Raw genomic sequence first — 21,954 nt, 5'->3', positions numbered from 1 at the left:
CCGGAGTCAGAGCCGGAGTCGGAGCCTGATAAAATCCAGGAGTCGGAGTCGCAACTGTGGCTTACCGACTCCACAGCCCTGGTTGCAGGACTAATTGATAGAATTAACACTCACTGCCAGCTTGAACTAGCACTAGCTCACTCGATGACCGCCATAATAAAAAGACAGAACATTTGGCACCCCTGGATACATAGTAGACACTCCACGGTTGCCCCGCTCCAGCCTGCTTAGCCGTATATAATTAAGATGCCGGATATTAGATATTGTTTGTTTTCTTTCCTTTTTGGAATATATTACTGTACTGCAGAACAGAGACTTATTATGTGTACTTGCTGTTACACATAGTTCTATCGATGCCACTAATGCCTGTTCCTCCCCTCACCCCTTCCCCTCCCCCCTCCTTCCTTTCCTGTTTTTCATTTGTCGGTTCCCACTTTCTGCTCCTTATTTTCTCCTCTCGTTCCCCTAGTTTCATATATATGGTGGTTGTAACTATAGTTGTCATTGTTTTGACTTGTTTTCTTGATCAACCTCAATAAAAATAATTGAGAAAAAAAAAAAATATGACCGGCACCCCTTCCGTCTTGATCTTCTTTAGCAGTCTGGGCAGGAGAGGAAGGGGAGGCAACAGGTAAGGGAGTCTGAACTGTGTCCAGGGAATGACCAGCGCGTCGACCCCTATTGCTAGAGGATCGCGGTATCTGGAGACAAACTGTTGGACTCTTCTATTCTGTCGCGATGCCAGGAGTCCCACATCTGGAGTCCCCCATAGCTGGCATATCTGATGGAACACTTCCTGGTGTAAGGACCATTCCCCTGCCGCAAGCTCCTCCCGACTGAGGAAGTCGGAGGCCGTGTTGTCTCTGCCGGGAATGTAAACTGCCGGAATTGCGGTTTCTGCCCAGTTGAAGATTCTGGATACCTCGGCCAGTGCCCGGGGACTTCTGGTTCCCCCTTGGTGATTGATGTATGGCACCGCTGTGGCGTTGTCCGTTTAAATCCAGACTGGCTGGTTGTTGAGGTATCTTTCCCAAAGTAAAAGTGCTAGAAAGACTGCCCTCAGTTCTTGAATGTTGATTGATAGAATCATAGAATCGTAGAGTTGGAAGGGACCTCCTGGGCCATCTGGTCCAACCCCCTGCTCAAAGCAGGATTCGCTAAATCATCCCAGTCAGATGTCTGTCCAGCCTCTGTTTGAAGACTTCCATTGAAGGAGAACGCACCACTTCTCGTGGCAGCCTGTTCCACTCATTGATCACTCTAACTGTCAAAAAGTTTTTTCTAATATCTAATCTGTGTCTCCTCCCATTCAGTTTCATCCCATTGCTTCTAGTCTTTCCTTGTGCAAATGAGAATAAAGTTGATCCTTCTACAATGTGACAGCCCTTTAGATATTTGTAGACAGCTATTAAGTCTCCTCTCAGTCTTCTCTTTTGCAAACTAAACATTCCCAAATCCTGCAACCTTTCCTCATAAGACAGGGTTTGCAGACCGGTCACCATTCTGGTCGCTCTTTTCTGAACTTGCTCCAGTTTGTTGATGTCTTTTTTAAAATGTGGTGCCCAAAACTGGACACAATATTCCAGATGAGGTCTGACCAAAGAGGAGTAGAGGGAAATAATGACTTCACGTGATCTAGACTGTATGCTTCTGTTAATACATCCTAGAATTGCATTTGCCTTTTTTGCTGCTGCATCACACTGTTGACTCATATTCAGTCTGTTATCTATTAGTATACCCAAGTCTTTTTCACATGTGCTGTCACTTAGCCCTATTCCTCCCATTCTATATATGCTTTTTTCATTTTTATTGCCCAGATGTAGTACTTTGCATTTCTCCCTGTTAAAAACCATTCTGTTAGTTGCTGCCCACTTCTCCAGTTTATTTAAATCTTTTTGAATCCTCTCTCTCTTCTCTAGTATTAGCTATCCCTCCTAGCTTTGTGTCATCAGCAAATTTAATCAGTTTACCCTCAATTCCTTCATCTAAATCGTTGATAAAGATGTTGAACAATACAGGGCCCAGGACAGAGCCCTGTGGTACCCCACTTGAGACATTCTTCCAACTGGATGTGCAGCCATTTACGACCACTCTTTGTGTCCGATCACTAAGCCAGTTATGAATCCACCTAACAGTTGCCTTGTCCATTCCACACTTAGTCATTTTTTCAATAAGGATTGTATGAGAGACTTTGTCAAATGCTTTGCTGAAGTCAAGATATACTATATCTACAGCGTTTCCTTGATCCACCCAATCAGTGATACCATCATAGAAGGAAATTAAGTTAGTCTGACATGACTTATTAGTTACAAACCCATGCTGACTCTGTTTAATCACTTCATTCTTATCCAGGTATTGACATACATGTTGATTAATAATTTGTTCAAAGATCTTTCCTGGTATAGAAGTCAGACTCACCGGCCTATAGTTGCCTGGGTCCACCTTCTTCCCCTTTTTGAAGATAGGAACAACATTTGCTCTTCTCCAGTCTTCTGGCACTTCTCCTGTTCTCCAAGAATTTTCAAAGATTATGGAGAGGGGTTCTAAAATTTCTTCTGCTATCTCCTTCAGTACTCTGGGGTGTAATTCATCTGGACCTGGAGACTTGAATTCATTTAGGTTAGCTAAGTGTTTCCTCACTATCTTTCTGTTTATAGATATCCTGGATTCTTCTATTCCCTTAATAGGACAGTGAATAACAGTTGATGTTGCATTTCCTTTCTGAGAGAAAACAGATGCAAAATAGGAATTTAAAAGTTCAGCCTTCTCAACATCCTGTCTTACCATTTCATCATTTTCATCCTGTAAAAATCCTATAGCATCTTTGACTTTTCTTTTACTTTTGACATATCCCCAAAATCCTTTATTATTGCTTTTGACATCTCTTGCAAGCCTCAATTCATTTTCAGCTTTAGATAATCTGATAGTGAGGATTCTTGCCTCAACCATCGTCCCTGGACAGTCAGGTGGCGGAATACCGCACCCCAGCCCAGGAGACTGGCATCTGTAGTAACTACCTGCCAGTGGACAGGGGGAAAAGGCCGTCCCAGATGAACAAGTGGGAGGTCAGCCACCACTTGAGGAGTCCCTGGTCTGAATGGAAGGGAGGAAGGGGCGATCCAGAGAAGAGATGGACCTATCCCACTGAAGGAGGATGTTCCTCTGCAGTATCGTGGAATGGAACAGGGCAAAGGGTATTGCCTCTGAAGCTGCCACCATTCTTCCCAGGACTCTCATGGCAGCGCGAAAGGATAGAAGCCAGAATTTCAACAGAGAGTGAAATCCCTGCTGGCGGGTAATCCACTTTCTTTTTGGGAGAAAGATCCTTGAGCGGCGGGTGTCGATTACCATTCCTAAGAATTCTAGGCGTTGTGTTGGCGTTACGTGGGATTTCTCCCTGTTTATATGATCCAACCGAATCGAGACAGTGTGTTTAAAACTACCGCTAGATTTTCCTGGGCCTGAGCGAAGGAGGGCCCCTTGACGAGAATATCGTCGAGATATGGTACCAATATTATGCCTCTGACCCTTAATATAGCTACCATCGCTGCCATAATCTTTGTAAAAATTCTGGGGGCTGTTGCCAGCCCAAATGGCAGGGCCACAAACTGGAAATGCTACTTTTGGACTGCAAAACACAGAAACCTCTGATGTCCCTGAAAAATGGGGACGTGTAGGTAGGCGTCCCGGATATCTATGGAACATAGGAATTCCTGATCCTCCATAGACGTAATTACCGACCGAATCGATTCCATCCTGAAATGGCGTAAGCGGATTCATCTGTTTAGCCTTTTGAGGTCTAGTATGGGACGAACTGAGCCATCCTTTTTTGGTATCACAAACAGGCTTGAGCAAAAGCCGGTAAAACGTTCCTGCTCGGGGACGATTACTCCTGCGTTGAGGAGAGAGTCGATTGCTGCGAAAAAACCTTGAGCTATAGCAGCATTGGTGGCTGCGATAGAAAGAAGCGATCTCGCAGAAGCGTGTTGTAGTCTATCTTGCATCCTGTTGATACTGCCTTCTTTACCCAGATATCCTCTACTGAATTCTGCCCAACATTTCTGAAAAGGAGAAGGCGGCCTCCTAGTCTGGGGCAGGTACTGGGAAGGGAGTTGGACTCCCTGCTGGCGTCAGGCTGAAGTGGCTCTGCCCAGCCCTGACCTGGTAGCTCTGCTGTTAAAACTGCGGGAATGCCATGATGGGGTGGCCCGAAATGATTCCTTCCTCCTATCTCGCGGTGCTTGCGACCTCTGCGGGCCCTGAGCGTAAGTGCCTGTCGCTGGGGTAGGGCGAAAGAGCTGAGTCCTACGTTTGAAAACATATCGATGAGGTTTGGCCTGAGGGAGAAGGGAGCTTGTACCCCCCGTTGCATCCTTAATGATTTGATCTAACATTGACCCAAAGAGCCGGGTGCCCTGAAACGGCAGATTGGTCAGTGATTTCTTTGAAGACAAATCAGTCTGCCAAGCCTTTAGCCAGACCGTCTGCCGGACGGCTACCATGTTACTGGATGCTTGAGCTGTGCAAGACGCAGCATCCAGGGCTGCTGATACCATATACCTCCCGGCATGAGAGATTTGATCTGCGAACTCCGCCAGTTACGCTGGTGGTGCCCCGGCCAATATGCCCTGTCTAAGCTGTTTGGCCCATTCTGTAACAGACTTAGCTACCCAGGCTGAGGCGAAGGCTGGACATAATGTAGCGGCTGCTGCCTCAAAGACAGATATTGCCAGGGATTCTATCCTCCTATCATTAGGATCTTTAAGGGCTGCCCCACTAGCGAGTGGGAGGACTGTATTGGTAGCGAGTCTGGACACTGGTGGGTCCACCGAAGGGGAGGCGGTCCAGTTGGCGGTGAGATCTGGAGGGAAGGGATATAGAATCCCAAAACGATTCCCTCTCTGAAACTGCCTGGTTGGGTTTTCCCTTTCCCTGGCCAACACTTCCTCAAAATCCTTGTGGGAGGCGAAGACCCTAGAGGGGGACTTTGACGCTTAAATGAAAAGACCTGATCATTAGGTTTTGATGTTGTGTCCCCAATGTTAAAAGTCTCATTGACTGTGGCAATGAGGCCCTGAACCATATCCTTGACCTGGAATGGTTCTGGCCCGTACTCAGAACCCTCCTCTGAGTGTCTCTCTGATAATGCCTCGCCTGATTCCGGGGATGAGGACCGGAAGGAGGCAGACAGCCAGAGGAATTCCGGCGGTGAGATGGAGTGAGAAGGTTACCTGGGTTGATGGTACTGTCTAAACCTTTTACGGCCTCTGGAAGGCCCAAAAGGAGGCTCATTTGGTGCTCCTGTGTCCACTGGAGTCTGAAGTGACAATCTGTTAAGCACCGTTACCAAGGTCTGTGATACCTTGGTAAGGTCGGCCACGGTCTTAGATAAGGAAGAGGCCCATCCTGGACACTCTCTGTCTCCCGTGGCGATGGATGGCCCCTGGGCGGCAGGCAAGGTGGCTTCCTCCTGCTCCAGGGGTTATGTGGGAGCTCTGACAGGCAAAGCGGGGGGGCTGCACCTGCACTCTGCATAGGTGACACCGTAGGTCTGCTGCAATCTGAGCAGAGTGGCGAGGACTGACCTGAAGGAAGCCTGACCGAAACACAAACAAAAAGCACAGAATGACAAATGTGCAGAAATACCTTGCAGTAAGACATATGACAGTAGTCAGCAAGTGCTGATAAAAGGTAACAACAAATACAGGGTATTTAGTCGATACGTTATTTTGCAAAAACACGTATGCCATGCTGCTCCACCTCATCAAGGTAACCCGTATTGAAGCAGTCCCTATCTAATGTATTTAAAACCTGAACATATGAACAGTGTCTAAATGAGCAGGATTAAGACAGGCGCTTTCTAGTAAGGGTATGACATTGCATTTGGTACATACAAAATATTTGACCAAGGTCACTGAAGCGGATGAGGAGGAGCGGGACTGCTCTCCCTTGGGCATACTGACAGGTTTTACCTAGTGCCGACCGACGGGGGTAGAGAGTGGAGTGAGGGAGCAACCTGTAGTGCAGTACTCACATACCCACGACCTGTGTCCCCACCGCAGCTGCCGCCCAAAGGCTGGTGAGAGGGAGAGAGCGAGGTGAACAACCCTGCCGCTGCCTAGAAGCCTTATGAAATCCCCGCCTGGGTGGTGGGCGGGGCCCTGTTCTGGCCTCCTGTAGCACCAAGATGGCGCTGGTACAGGAAGATGGAAGCCGGGGGGGGCGGAACCTGCCGGGAGCCAAAATCTGGCGTCAGCTGTGCTGGGCTCCTGCTGGAGCCCAGGGCCATAACGCTGCCACGGGAGGAAGCTGGAACCGCGCTGCACCGCGTGCTTGAAAGTAAGTGTTGGCTCTTAAACTAAGTATAGAGCCATGGGCTGCAAGCCCAAGTGCTGATTAGAGCGGTCACATTCAGCCAGAGCGGCTGGTGAGCAGATCATACAATGCTGCAGCCTTTTACCTCCAGTCCACCCCGTAACAGGGGTCGGTTTACGTGCATGAAAGGATTACTGTCCCAAACCTTTTCTGCAGGGTGTCTCTCTCTCGATCATCAGGCTCTGGTGGGCGAATGATGGGAGACGAAGGTCAGGACCAGGAGCTGCCACCTGAACACGAGCCTGTGTTAGGGGATAGGGTCCTGACCACGGGATTCGGGGTGGCAGTACATGCCGTACTCATAATCCCGGTGTGGGAATACAGATGCAGCATATCTACTCTGTATCCCTCCATGGTTACCTGAAAAGGAACGATGCACATTGAGGTAGGCATGGGTCTGCGAGAGACCTCTGTCCACCTCCTGCTGACACTAAGCAAAACTGATTGTCCTACAGTCGGTCAGAGGGGTGTATACTGCGGAGGGGAGTTAACATTTTTTTCATGCATAGTGTCAACGTCCTAGTGACAGCAGCACACACCCACGGTTCCTGTGTCCCCCAATGAGACGAAAGAGAAAATGTTGATGGCTGCATCAGTGTAATGACTGAACAGATGACTGTTCAGTCAAAAATCAACCATAAAACTACTTTTATTTAATGTGTACGCCCAATTTAGGTCTATAATGCTGTGAAGTTGGTATAGTAAAAAAGTTAAAAGGGGTTGCTACTAGGCATGAGCAAACATGCCTGGATAACACATTATCAGAGCATGCACGGGTGCTAACCGAGGGTCTTTGGCGTACTCTAATAAAAACTTCGAGCCCCGCGAGTGTGAGTTCAACAGCTACAACAAATGCAGTGACTGCCTAACAAACGGGCAATCCTGGCATGTGTTGCGGCTGTGCAGTTGCGAGGACCTGAATATTTTAAATCGAGCACGCTGAAGACACGGAGCATGCTCTGGTAACGCCTTATCCGAGCACATTCGCTTCTCACTAGTTGTTATATAAGAAAAAAGGGGGCGTTGGAGTGGTACAGCAGTAATAATACCTAATAAATAAATGGGCCAGTGTGCCATATACCAAAAATAAAGAGTATGAACAAAAACAAAGGCATAGGATTCCCAACAAAGAACCCAATAATGCTCACAATAAAAGGCATACGGGAGAGGCAAATAGTGGAAAACTCTACCTTTATCTAATATATAAAGCTCAAAGTGTGTATGTATGTGTGTATGTATGTGTGTGTATGTGTGTATGTCCGGGATAGGCATCCGCACCGTCGCAGCTACAGCCACAAAATTTGGCAAAGTCGCACGTCTGGACCCCGAGAGCGTCCTAAGCTATGTTGTGAGGCGAAATTTTAACCCCGCGCGTTCCAATTCACCAAACAATTTTGCCCCCATCTACATACTGGGGGAAAAAGTGTGCGCGTGTCAAGCCCCGCCCCTCATTGTGATGTCACAATGCCCCTATTTGCATACTGGGGAAGCAGTGTGTGCGTGTCAAGCCCCACCCCTCATTATGATGTCACAATGGTTGCCATGGCGACGCTGATGTCATCAAAGGTTGCAAGCCCTGCCGCCGCTCATTATGATGTCATAATGGTTGACTATGGATTGGAGGATGTGTGATGAGTATATGGGCACCGGACTATGGGATGGAGGATATGTATTACGGGTATATGGGCACGGGACTATGGGATGGCGGATATGTATAATGGGTATATGGGCACGGGACTATGGAATGGCGGATATGTATATGGGCACGGGACTATGGGATGGAGGATATGTATGATGGGTATATGGGCACGGGACTATGGGATGGCGGATATGTATATGGGCATGGGACTATGGGATGGAGGATGTGTGATGGGTATATGGGCACTGGACTATGGGATGGAGGATATGTATGACGGGTATATGGGCATGGGACTATGGGATGGCGGATATGTATATGGGCACGGGACTATGGGATGGAGGATATGTAAGATGGGTATTTGGGCATGGGACTATGAGATGGCGGATATGTATGATGGGCATATGGGCACGGGACTATGGGATGGATTATATGTATGATGGGTATATGGGCATGGGACTATGAGATGAAGGATGTGTGATGGGTATATGGGCACGGGACTATGGGATGGAGGATATGTATGACGGGTATATGGGCACGGGACTATGGTATGGAGGATATGCATGATGGGTATATGGGCACGGGACTATGGTATGGAGGATATGTATGACGGGTATATTGGCACGGGACTATGGGATGGAGGATATGTATGATGGGTATATGGGCACAGGACTGTGGGATGGAGGATATGTATGACGAGTATATGGGCACGGGACTATGGGATGGAGGATATGTATGACGGGTATATGGGCACGGGACTATGGTATGGATGATGTATGATGGGTATATGGGCACTCGACTATGGGATGGAGGATATGTATGATGGGTATATGGGCATGGGACTATGGGATGGAGAATATGTATGATGGGTATATGGGCATGGGACTATTGGATGGAGGATGGGTATATGGGCACTTGACTATGGGATGGAGGATATGTATGATGGGTATATGGGCACGGGCCTATGGGATCGTGGATGTGTGATGGGTATATGGGCACGGGACTATGGGATGGAGGATTATTATAATTTGTTATAACTAACCACAGTATGAACAAAAACAAAGGCATAGGATTCCCAACAAAGAACCCAATAATGCTCACAATAAAAGGCATACGGGAGAGGCAAATAGTGGAAAACTCTACCTTTATTGTATAAAAAGTGCAAAGGAAAAGGGACATAAAAACATCTAAAAAGGTGGACAAATCAGCGGGAACAAGCCATCTAAATCAAGCAGTCTCCCACATAGAAGCATCAAATAACTAGAAACGATCCAACAGTAATTCAAAAGAATTAATGCATAAGACAATACAAATATGCATATGAATATGACTGTGCCCAATGTTATAACATATCAATCAAGGGTAATATAATGCCAAGTGGCAGACCCATTACAGAATAACCGAATGAGAACAAGCTATCCCAAGAAATAATTATCTGTAATAATAAAGGTCAGATGAAGGAACTGATCAGACGCCTGAAAGGGGAAGCTCAGGGTGCCCCTGATGAAGCCATCATGTGTGGAGTAACACACAGTCAGATAGTCTCTCCATCTGTCATCCCATTTGGTCACTCTGCTGAGCTCGCTGAATGAATTCAACTAAAATGATAAAAATCCCAGATAAAAAAAGTGTATTCAGTCTGCTGTACTATACAATCCAGTCACTTGCTCGATGTTACCATAGTTCTGTATAGCTCTAGGCCACAGATGAAGAAAATGTGGTTGCTAAAGATTTCCAGAGAAACCACACAAGTCGGAGACATGACTATACAATGACAGGGAACAAGGCTGCATTATTACAAGGATGTATCACTAAGTGCCGGGCAGATGGGATTACGGCTTTTAATTGTATGTGGTTTACCACCTGCCCTTTTATGTTTTATGAAGATGAATAAATTTATTATTAAGGTTCTAATTTACCATTTAAAGAAACCCTAATATACAAGATTACAGTTTTAGAATACTGGCTTGGTGCTCTGCCAATCCCAAGAATGTATCATTAGAAGTTGTTTTGCCGAGTCTCCCTGGCATGAATCCTCAGAAATATCTGCTTCTACTATAAAATCTGTCAAGGACAAAAAATTATTAAAAGAAAAAAATATATATTCAGGTTTACATTGACATGCAGGGATTTCCCTTCTATTAAAAAAAGGAGCAGTAAACATCAGTATGGAATACACAGTATAATACAAAGTTTCGGGGGTGGGGGTGGGGGAGTAATTAAACAACAAAACACCCAGAATGTTGAAATATATTAAAATAATGTATACTCCTCTTACCAACCGCACATTAGCCCTCTCTGTAATCCCTGATCCAGATGGATCTGCACGTGACCTCTGCAGTGGGCAGAACTGGAATAGGAACAATGAGGGGCTGATATGATAATTTTTTGAGTCTGCTGTGGTTATTTTTTTTTTTACTTATAGGTGATAATATATAGATTAGATAAGTGGAAGTCTGATTTATGGCACCCACTCCGGTTAGAATGGAGCGTGTGCATGCTCGACAAATGCGCCACTCATTCCCTGTGCGGCAGCTTAGCGCTGCACTTGGCTTTCTCTGGCAGCCCCATATTGTATATTGGCTTTAAAAAAAAGATAAGGACATAAAATGTTATAGTTTTTTATTGATCTTTCATAAACTAAGAAAAAAGCAATAGTTAGAAAAAGATGAATCTCTTTCTTTTTAGTCATTACATAAGATGAAGAATTGTAGCTATAACTTATGTAAATAAAAGTATTTAGGTTAAACTTTTATGTTCCGTCATCTTCGTCCCCGTCTATGGTCACCGTGGGGAAAAGAAAAAAAAAATCTGAAAATGAGTTCATAACACAATCAAACATCTCTTAAAATCCCAACCCCACATCTACAACATGAGAACACGCTGTGGAAGTGAGTAACGCGATTCCCTCAGCGGGGCAGTTGTGCCTTGTTCCCCGACACCTCTAAACACAGGAAAGCAGCGCACACCTCTTCTGTGGTTAGCAATGTATGTTGTGGCAGTTTTGAGCCCCAATTCATTGTGAATTTGCATTAACCTCTCCGTAAATAAAATAGAATTTCTAAAGAATATTAAAAAAAAATTGAGTAAAGTCAATGCCACAAAGTATAACCACCTGAAAAGAATAAACTGTAGTAAATCTGGATGAATTAGATATAGAAGCCAGCTATCTGCAATATTGTAAAGTGTGAAATTCGTCACCTACGGCATCTGTTCCTAATCCCTTTTCACCATCAAAAAGATATGAAATGCTTTGAATGCGGATCAAGCCTTTCATTTAGCCAAAAGCAACTGTAGTGTTTTTCTGGTCTATAGCCTGTAGTCTGCTATCAGGGGCGCTATAACAGGCGCGTTCATGCCCCACTGTCAGTTTGTCGGATAATCCCATTATAATCAACATCAGGGCACATATAATTACTTCAAACACAGAAAACATGCCTATATGGGGTTTCTAGTTTAGCTTAAAGGGGATGTCTCCTTTTAGAAAAGCTTTTCCTCTATAAGAGTAAACTGTGCTTTACTTATGCTGCCCGGTGCCAAAGCTGCGTATCAGCCGCTGACGTCACATGAAGAGTGCTGCAGCCAATCAGTGAGCCCAGCAGATTATGCTGTCCACATCAGTAGAGCCGATGAGCTCAGCGATTGGTTGCAGTACTGTTTAAGTGAAGTCAGAACTGCAGATGAACAACAAAGAGAACCAGCGCTGGACCTGGGACGGTAAGTAAGGCTAGTTTCACACTAGCGTATGGAGGAGCTGCGGAGGGATGCGGACTTCCACCATGAAGCTACGCCCCCTGCCGCGCCTTCTCCATGAAGCTTCACCTACGTCGGCATGCGGCCTACGTACCCTAGCTTTAGCATTGGGTACGCAGGCCATGCCGCTGTCTGCGGATGCCTCTGCATGCGTTGTTTTGACGGTGCAGCGACCTGTGCCGAACGCAACGTGTTGGATTTTGTTACAGTTGCCGTACCGTCAAAACGACGCATGCTGAGGCATCCGCAAACAGTGGCAAGGCCTGCGTACCCAATGCTAAAGATAGGGTATGCAGGCCACAAGCCGACGTAGGCGGAGCTTCATGGAGGAGGCGTGACAGGGGTGGAGCTTCACGGAGGATGTCCGCATCCCTCCGTAGCTCCTCCATACGCTTGTGTGAAACTAGCCTAAAGCTACTCAGTTTATTTTATTTTTTTTTTTTACTACTCATGGAGATTATTGGAAAAACTATTCTGAAAGTGCACAACCCCTTTAACTTAATAATTGCACAAAACACAAATAATTAATACACATACTATCCCACAGTCAGGTACCCATTTTAAGTTATTTTCCACCTTTGTATATATTTTAATATGGGTTTGCCAGCAAATTTTACAACACAAATAGCTTACATTATTAATTAGATATTAGATGATGAGGCTGATGAATTTACTTAAAAAAAAAAATCATGACAATAGCAGTATAATTCTGCATGAAAGTGTAAATCAATCTTCACTCTGACTGACAGATTCTCAGTGTACCACCTCCTTGCTGAGTTCTCACACTACTCAGTATATGCTGCAGCTGTCCGGCTGGGTGAGTGGAGACTAACATTGGACTTGAGAACCATTTCATTCTATAAGTCTCTATATTATGCTGCTCTAAGATTAGGTGGCAAAATCCTGGCGACAGATTCCCTTTAATTTATCTTCAGTTAAATTCCAGTAATTCCCTAAATCCAGCTAGTATGGGAAGAATTTTATCATTTAACTCAATGCCTACAACTCAATGCCTATGATTTGCTCACTATTCTATTCCTGATTGCATTGTTGTAAATCTAAATGAAATAATGTACACCGAATAAAATGTATAGCTACAAAATTACCAACTTTTTTGGGGGAAAAAAGGAGATCTTTTCCCCTACAATCTCCAGCAGCATCTTGCACCTTTGAATGGGCAGGACCAGGACCTGCATAGATATTATCAGAAATTTACTATGCAGTCTGTGTCTTTCACAGGTCGGGGGTCAAAGTTTCAGTGCATACCTATTTCAACGTTATACTTCCTGCTCTAGTTCCAATTGCTCTATGTTCTCGAGCGAGGGAGCTCTTTTCTCTGCTGATGTCGTTATTATGAAATCAAAGTGGGGTCAAATTTTTTTTACTAGTTGCCATAATAAATACGATCATCAAATAGTTTGATCTGAGAAGTGGATACTCCCTCTTTAGGATGTACCGGTGTATAAAAAAAACCCTGTAAAACACTAACAGATAAACATTCTGTTCTGGCCTTAAATAACCAAACCCCTTAGGGCCAGTGTATGGATGAGGCTTAGCAACGTTTAGCCCATAGTGACATAATATCTCGCGCCAGCAACTGGATGTTTCGTCCCAATAGAATTTTTTTTTTTTTTTTTACAGGTTTGTCTGTTTAATTCAACTAATTTACCTACATTTAAAAAAAAAAAAACAAAGAAAAACAAAACCTCAATACAAGCAAAAAAGACAGCTGCAATTAGATGGCCAAAGAGATAAGGACCTACACTGATCGACAGATTGAGGAACTTTGTAGGTCGGTAGCTCCATTCTCTACAGGGCTGCTGCAAAAAGAAAAGTGACGTGCTTGAGAGACCCATAGTGAATGAATGGCGTACAGGTTGATGATGCGCACGGTCTCTTTATTCTATCAGGAATAACAGTTCCAAAATCTGCCATCTGGTGCGGCTCCCAGCTGTTGACTTCCACCTATGGATAGGCGATATATTTTTTTCATCTGATAAACCGGTTAGCTGCCATTACTCACTCAACAAAACGTAAAATTCTAAACAAATTGGACAAGAAATGGGGAGACAACAGAACAAACAGTACACTTTATCATCTAGAGACTGAGATAACATAAAAGAACATCTACCGTAAGTTTATTGTCCATCCCTGACTGGGAACAAAGACAATTTTCAAATATTAGGGTATTTTTTGGCAATGCTAGTGAAAAATTACATTCTGGGAACAGGACTCACTGTCAATCCTAACTTTCATATGCGGAAATGTCTTAGTGAATGGTTTGGCTTCCACAAGAACATGTTAGTGATTAGAAAAAAGTCACTCTTTACAAACCTTGGCTTTGCCATCCTCAGCAGACATGTAACCAACGCACATGCTCTCTGTAGTATGGCTCCACAGGAACTCAACTGCAAGAGAAAAGTAGGAATTAGGGTATGCATAGACATGAACATAGGGCTAAACCACTAAGATTTGCTTTCCTGTACCTAGCAGAGCCTTCTTATTGTCTGCAGAGTCCAGCTTCGAAGAACATCTACACGATCGAAGAACAATTACACCGCCAAGAATGCTATCTTCATTAGCCAGGAAGGGTGAACCTAAAAATCATTACTTTGGTTACACAATTTATATGACTCGTAATAGAATACTGATTATTATAATGAAAAAAAAAGTGGTGGGTTAAAAGTGTCGTTAAATTGGGGCACAGTTCTTGCAAATAAAAGTAATCAATTCCTTGAGGTTCCCCTCAACATCTCTGCTCGCAGTTACTTATCGTGAGCCCTTTTTGGCTTCCCGTACATCCTTCCAGTGTTGAGGGGTTATTGGGTCTCAATAAGGAGATCAAACTGGTGTATGGAGCCACAATATTACCAGACAAAGCTCAATGGGGGGGGGGTTTAAAAGTTAGAGCCGTCTGAAAAAAACAAAAAACCAAAAAAAAATGCAGCTAGTTGATCACATGACCAAAAAACTTAGATTATTTCCATGTATCAGTGGTAAATTAATGTATGATCAGCATTAGCAGTGTACCTGTAGTGTTTATTCCTTGCAGGCTTCATGCCAATACTGCACACAGGGTACTTTGGGTCCTCCCATGATCGGTCAGACCCCTTGCGATCATACACTTATGACCTATGCTGTGGATACGTACTAAATGTTGTTTATGGGATTTCTGAAAAACATCATCCATTGTATCAAAAATAAGAAAAATATTCCAAGTGGGTGTAAAATAAATAAAAAAAATAAATAAATCGCGAGTACGCCATTGTTATTTGGGGTTTTGTTTTTAATGCATTCATGGTGAGATAATATGATTTTCCTCTGAAATGTAAAGTGCTGCGAATATGTCGGTGCTATAGAAATAAAATTTATTATTATTATTTTCCAGGTTAAGAAGAGAAGACAATGCTCTTCTATTCCTAGACTGCATGTGCACCTGGGAAAATAGAACTTTTCGATGTTTCCATGTTCGGGGTTGCTGATAGTAAGCATCCACGCCAATTCAGAAATGGCACCAAACACTCTCCGTTCTCTAGTTAGTGTTATGTTTTTGTAAAACGCATTTTGGGAAAAATTTTGCAAAACTGGTTGTGTGTGTGTGGTGCAGACTGATTGATTTATTGATGTCAATTTGGGGTGCTTACAACATTTTGATCGTTTTTTGCATTAGTTTAGGGGTCTGTGGTGAGTGGTGACGGTGAAAACACATTCTGGTGGCGGACTTTATTTTCACTTTACGACGTTTCCTATATGTTTTATTTAATTTTATATTTTGATAGACTGGTCTTTTATGGTCATGCCAATACCAAAGAGTTTTTTTTTCCCTTTTTATAAGGGAAAAATGGCGGGACAGATTCAAATTTTTATCTACTGTATATTAAACTATTTTTTTTTTTACATTTTTAATTTTATTGTTTAGTCCTTTTAGGGAATTTGAGCAAAAATTGTCAGACTGCAATAATACAACATTACAATATATAGTGAAATCATGGTCTTTTATGGAGCTCAGCTAGTTGCTAAAGAAGAGAGGCTAAAAAGTGACTGCGAACAGGTATCAAAGAACGAGAAGGGAAGATATTGTGATTCAGTTACATGGAAGGGATCATGTAACTCAATCAGAAGGTTACTCTTGTTAGGGCACTTCAGCAGAGAAAAGAAAGCAATAACCAACAGAAACCAGATTGCAGATGGTTTAAAAGGGCAAACTTAGGAATTAAAACAGAGGGAACGTGCAAGAAAAACAGATGTTCAATTAGTTAGAAGCAAATTCCAAATCAGCAGAACTTTGTTATGTTTAAGACTCCTGAAAAAGAAAGGAAAAGTGAACATCAATAGGTTAAAACAGAGAGTGAAAAGCAAGGAAGGGTCGGAAAACAAAATTAGGTTAGGATTTCTAGGTTTCTGGACATCAATGCTTGACATTATCTTAAAAGAGTTGTACAATGTTTAGACATTATCCCCTCTCAGTTACACAGGGGGTAACTTCCCAATCGCTAGGGGTCTGACCACTGGGACCTTTACAAATACAGAAAATCTGGGTACTGAAGAACCCCATGTGAATGGGACCACTGGAGAAAGCCTAGGGCAGTGTTTGTCTGGTCTTTGGCACTCCTACTGTTAAAGAATGTAGGCGCACATGATTAACCACCGCTCCATAGAGAGCCTCAGCTCTTGGGATGGATCGCTGGGATCCCAGCAGTCGGACCCCCAGCAATTGGGAAGTTAACATCCAAACTTGGTAAAACCCCTTTAAAGGCTCTGAACACTTTTGTGTTTAATATAATTAGTTTAGTTTTCCAAGAAAAACCTGGGGAGCTATTCTTGCGGTCAAAAATGCAAATGTAGCTTGACCGTTACGGATGTTACTAAATACTATTGGGCGGCTCATTTACGACGGATTCTTTCATGGGCTTCACTTAGGGCCTATAATAAAAGGATAGAAATAGAAAAATTACGTCTGGCCCCTATTCACCCAAGTCAATCAAGATCTCATTTCCCCTGTTGGGTCCAATGCAGTTCACAGGGGAGGTTTGGCTTTCATGTATAAATGAGTTTAATTTGGTCTCCCCTAAATCACCAATGATCTATTTCATCTATCAACCTTTGTTGCCGAATAGTTTTGAACCCACAATGGTTCATCCGTGGATTTCCACAGGTCTATTTAGGTTTGCGGACATAGTGGATGGGAACACGCTGGAGGTCCTTTCGTTTGATGCTACCAAATCTAAAATTTCCAAATTCAAATACAGAGTTCTTTCAGTTTATACAAATTAGCCATCTTGCCTCCTTATTGTATGGCCCTTTGAAGGTGTCTTTGCTGACTGATTTTGAAAGACTATGCGTCGACCAAAGGATTGATATCGGATATTTATAAGATTTTCAACTACCCTCGGAGGACAACAGTTAAAACACCCTTACATGGGTAAATGGGAGTCTATTCTTGGGAGGCAGTTGTCATCTCAATGCTGGCAGGGCATCAGGGAAAAGTCGGCCAAGTCTTCCATTTGCACTCTCTATAAGGAGAATCAGTATAAAATACTGATACAGGAAAGATGTATATCTTTGTACCGTGTTAGCCAGTAGATAGAAAAATATTCAGGATTGAGAGTCCTCAGTAGTTGATACCTTTTAATGGCTAACTGAAAAGTGTTTAGCCTGATGAAGAGACCTGAGTAGTCTCGAAAGCTTGCAATGTGTTACCATCTTTTCAGTTAGCCATTAAAAGGTATCAACTACTGAGGACTCTCAATCCTGAATATTTTTATAAAATACTGATGTTGTGGTAGCATACTCCGGGCCTCCTCCTCAGGTTGAACCCTCAAATGTCAAATCTATGCTAGCTCTGACGCTCAGTGGGGTGGGCTCTCAATACTATGTCTTCAGGTCTTGCCTAGAGAGAACTGGCTTTTAAGGGCCTGTCACACTAAGCGATATCGCTAGCAATATCGCTATAACGTCACTGTTTTTTGTGACGTTATAGCGATATCGCTAGCGATATCGCTATGTCTGATACTTACCTCCGACCGCTCCCCCGCTGGTTATCGCTGATCGCGCGAGAACGTCCTGGGCCGTTTCTCGTCGTCAGCTTCCTGCTGGGCTTCCTGCTGTGGAGACGAGCGACGCGTGGAGCCGGGCGGGAGGGCGTCAGAATCGCCTCGTCTGACAGGTAAGTAGCGACCCCCGACCCCTGCGATGTCGCTGGTGAGATCTGCCTTTGTGGCAGCTCACTAGCGACCACTTAGCGATGTACCAGCGATCCTGACCGCATCATATCGCTGGTCGGGATCGCTGGTACATCGCTAAGTGTGACAGTACCTTTAGACAGAGGTGAAAGATTTGCTACAAGAGGTTTTGTATGTGGGGGTAGATCTATGTCCTGCTACTTATTTGTTAAACGTTCCTCCTAGAGGCTTTGGTAATAAATCAGCTAGATTATTACAACATATTTTAACAGCAGCAAGATGTTTGTTTGGCCTCAATTGGAAGCGGACCTCCCCTCCGTCTTATCAAGGTTTATTGAATAGAATAGCAGATATTCGTAGGATGGAATATATGACGGCTTTGTTGGGAGCGAGAGTGGACAGCTTTGAAGCTGTGTGGACCCCCTGGGACTATTTTACTGGGCTCAAAATAATTGCTAGATAGTATGCCTTTACAGAACCCTGTGCCTTCCCTCCCCTTCCTTTCTTTGTGTCGGTCTTAACTTTATGTATACTTGTCGCCCATTGGGTTTGTTCTGTGTTGTGGACTTGGGGAAGGAGCTTGAAGAAAGTGTTGCCAAATATAACCTCTTTAGATCTCTACTTGAAATTTAGAAGAAGTTATTCTTGTTCTATCCATTGAGGTCTGTAATTTTATTGGGGAGAGCGCTAACTTACATTTTATTTTGTCGTGCTTCATTTTTGAAGCTTTTTCATTTTTTACTTCCTATGAAGCTATTTACAGTTGTTGATTGACAGACATGTGTGAGTAAAGGCCCTTTTACATTTAGCGATGCATCAGCGATCCGACCAGCGATCCGACCCGGTCAGGATCGCTGGTGCATCGCTAAATGATCGCTAGTGAGCTTTCATACAGAAAGACCTCACAGCGATGCAGCAGCGACGCAGCGCACGATACTTACCATTCACACACAGCGATCCTGACGTCCTCCCGCCCGCCTGCACGCGTCGCTCGTCCTCACAGCAGGAAGTCTCAGCAGGAAGCGCCCGACGAGAAATGGAGCCGGACATTCTCGCGCGATCAGCGATGGACAGCAGGGGAGCCGGTCGCTGGTAAGTATCACACTTAGCGATATCGCTAGCAATATCGCTATAACGTCACAAAATCAGTGACGTTTTAGCGATATTGCTAGCGATATCGCTTAGTGTAAAACCCCCTTTACTGTTGGACTTTTGTTTTCTAATGTTATTATAAAGTTTACAATTAAAAATACAAATCTAAATAATTTCCCTGCCTGTTTAAAAACACACAAAAAAGTTTGAAACATTTTTATTCTAAGATGTACTGATTAAAATGTACATTGCTCATGGGACAAACCCTTTAACTGTAGGCAGGGTTTTTACTGGAAGCCATTGCCCATGAGGAGTTCCTCTGGAACACTGTTTAAAAACAGGCAGGGAAATTTTTAACCTAAAAAAAAAAAAAACAAACAAACATTTGTGATCCCTTGCTGTAATGTCTGTATAGTCTTTTGCTTCCTCCCCTGCCTAGAAGCTGTGCTATCATCAGACCATATCCCTGCACAGACAGACACAGCCATTACACAGTACACAGCAGGGGCACATTTATAAGATTATCTCAGAACAGGAACATTTTTTTAACCCATCCAAATGTGGACCGTATTATTTTTCCAGTATGTATTAATTAAAATGTACACTATTCTTGGGTAACTTGGCTTAGTGAGTGCTCCTGTGGTTGGAAGAATCATGAGAGAACTGCTGGCCAAACAATACTGAACCATCACTTTATGGTGCCCTTTTGTTGAGTTGGATAACGGCAACAAAATGGGTAAAAACAGCAAAGGAAAAAGTAAGTTTGATATTAACCTCTTCAAGACCGCAATACGTATATATACTGACCTGAGATATAAGAGAATATCATCCCCATAAAGGCGACAATCCAGCAGTTTTCGGCTGTCCACTATATCTGACAACTTGCCGTATCACAAATTATCGGTGTTGACACCGTCCATATCTGTTTAACCCCTTAGTTGCTGCTGTCAAAAGTGACTACATCAAATAAATGGATAAAAGATTGTGGGGGCTTGCACTTTAATCTAATTGACACACCGAGATCATGATTGTGTGGTCCTGATGTTTGCCATAGCTGTTCATGGCCAAATAGCGGCCTTAGAGTCTCCCGGCTATAGCGTTCAGTTCAGAAGTTAGCGACATTTAGGTGGTAAACAAACTTTTTCATTCCGGCTATACCACTTTGCATTAATTCCTAAAAATCACCTGAAGGGTTAATAAACTACCTGACAGCGGTTTTCAATATGTCAGGGGGTGCTGTTTTTAAAATGGTATCACGTTTGGGGTTTTCCAATATATCGCACCCCCAAAGTCACTTCAAACCTGGATAGGTCCCTCAAAAAAATAAATTTTGTAAATTTCCTTGAAAAAATGAAAAATTGCTGCTACATTTTTAAACCTCCTAAAAGGCTAACAAAATAAATTACAGTTTAAAAAATTGTGCTGATGTAAAGCCGACATGTGGGAAATGTTGTTTATTCATGTTTTTCTGTTGTATGACTACCTGGATTAAAGGGATAATCATTCAAAGTTTGAAAACTGCAATTTTTTTTACATTTTTGTCAAGTTTCTGATACTTTTATAAATAAACACAAAACATATCAATCTAAATTTACTATTATCATAAATTATAATGTGCCGTGAAAAAACAGTATCAAAATCACTGGGATTTGTTGAAGCATTCCAGAGTTATGACCACATAAAGTGATATTGGTCAGAATTTAAAAAATTGGCCCGGTCACGAAGGTTTTACAAATGATCCTGCTATAATTTATGCGAAATGTTTTGAAACAAATTTACCCTAAAAGTTGAATTTCACTTTTGACTGGAGCTTTCCACTCAGTTAATACACTTATGAATTAGGCCTGTTTCACACTTCCGTTTTTGACCATCAGTCAAAATCCGCCAGTTTTTGAAAAAAACGGATCCGCCATTTTTTTTGGCGGATCCGTTTTTTTCCCCCATTGAGTTGCATTACCGGCGGATCTTGACGGATGGCCATCCGTTGGATCCGTTTTTTTGCGGATCCGCCAAAATGTTTGCATCCGCCGGCATGCCTGGACGGACCCTGCAACTTTTTTTTTGCTGTAGGATACGCATTTTACAGTGCGCATGCCCGGAGAAAAGAAGTCAGGTGGAAATTTAACCCTGAAATCCTTTCTGGCGGTGGAAAAAAAAAAATTCTCTCTCTCTCCTTCCCGGCCAGAGATTCCTTTAAAATTCTTCATTCGGCGGATCCGTCAAAAAACGGATCCGGTGGCATCCGTTCACATCAGTTAGGTACGGTTCCGCTTTTCCGACCTTTTTGGCGGATTTTAACTGACACAAAAAACTGAAGTGTGAAACAGGCCTTAATCAGGGTCGACATTAGGGGGAGGAAGACTAGGCAGCTTCCTAGGGCTCCAAGCCAGCGGCATATCACTAACAGCGGCACACCATACGGCCACTAAGGGGCCTGTGAGTTAGGGTTGGCCCCGCCGCCCCCCACATTCAACTGTATCAACATCATAGATGTCAAAAGAGTTGAAAGAAATAATGGAGAGAATGTCAGATGATGCTCCCTCCCCCTTCATTCCCCTCTGCTGCCTCTGACACAGCGGGTGCACTGTGGGCTGGGCAGTTCGGCTGCTGATATGCTCTGCAGAGCCTGGAGCAGTGGGGGAACGAGGAGAGGCGAGTATTGTGTCTTTTGTATATCTATCAGTGATTGAGTATGTGGTGGCCATTATACTGTAGGACAGCATTATATTCTATGGGGGGGCTACATTATATCTTATGAGGGTCTGCGTTATATTCTATGAGGAGGGCTACATTATACTCTGATGAGGCAACATTATATTCTATGAGGAGCTGCATCATTCTATGAAGGCTACATTATATTCTATAGGGGGACTACATTATACTATATGAGGGAGGCTGCATTATACTCTATCGAGG

At 43.6% G+C, this 21,954-nt stretch overlaps 1 protein-coding gene across 3 annotated transcripts in view; it reads right to left on the bottom strand.

Annotated features, from left to right (window-relative positions):
* The window catches only part of TASP1 (taspase 1), a 260,025-nt gene that overhangs the window by 18,162 nt on the left and 219,909 nt on the right, over positions 1-21,954 (bottom strand). For all 3 annotated transcript variants that reach the window (XM_073553817.1, XM_073553816.1, XM_073553818.1), the window contains 2 exons: positions 14,251-14,361; positions 14,099-14,172 (listed from right to left, as the gene is read on the bottom strand). In XM_073553817.1, the coding sequence (XP_073409918.1) occupies positions 14,099-14,172; positions 14,251-14,361 (185 nt within the window). The remainder of the gene's footprint in view (positions 1-14,098; positions 14,173-14,250; positions 14,362-21,954) is intronic.

This window comes from Dendrobates tinctorius, unplaced genomic scaffold (assembly GCF_039654945.1).
Source record: "Dendrobates tinctorius isolate UK_male_01 unplaced genomic scaffold, ASM3965494v1 ptg000203l, whole genome shotgun sequence".
NCBI classification, from domain to species: Eukaryota; Metazoa; Chordata; class Amphibia; order Anura; family Dendrobatidae; genus Dendrobates; species Dendrobates tinctorius.
This window is presented reverse-complemented; position numbering and strand designations above follow the sequence as displayed.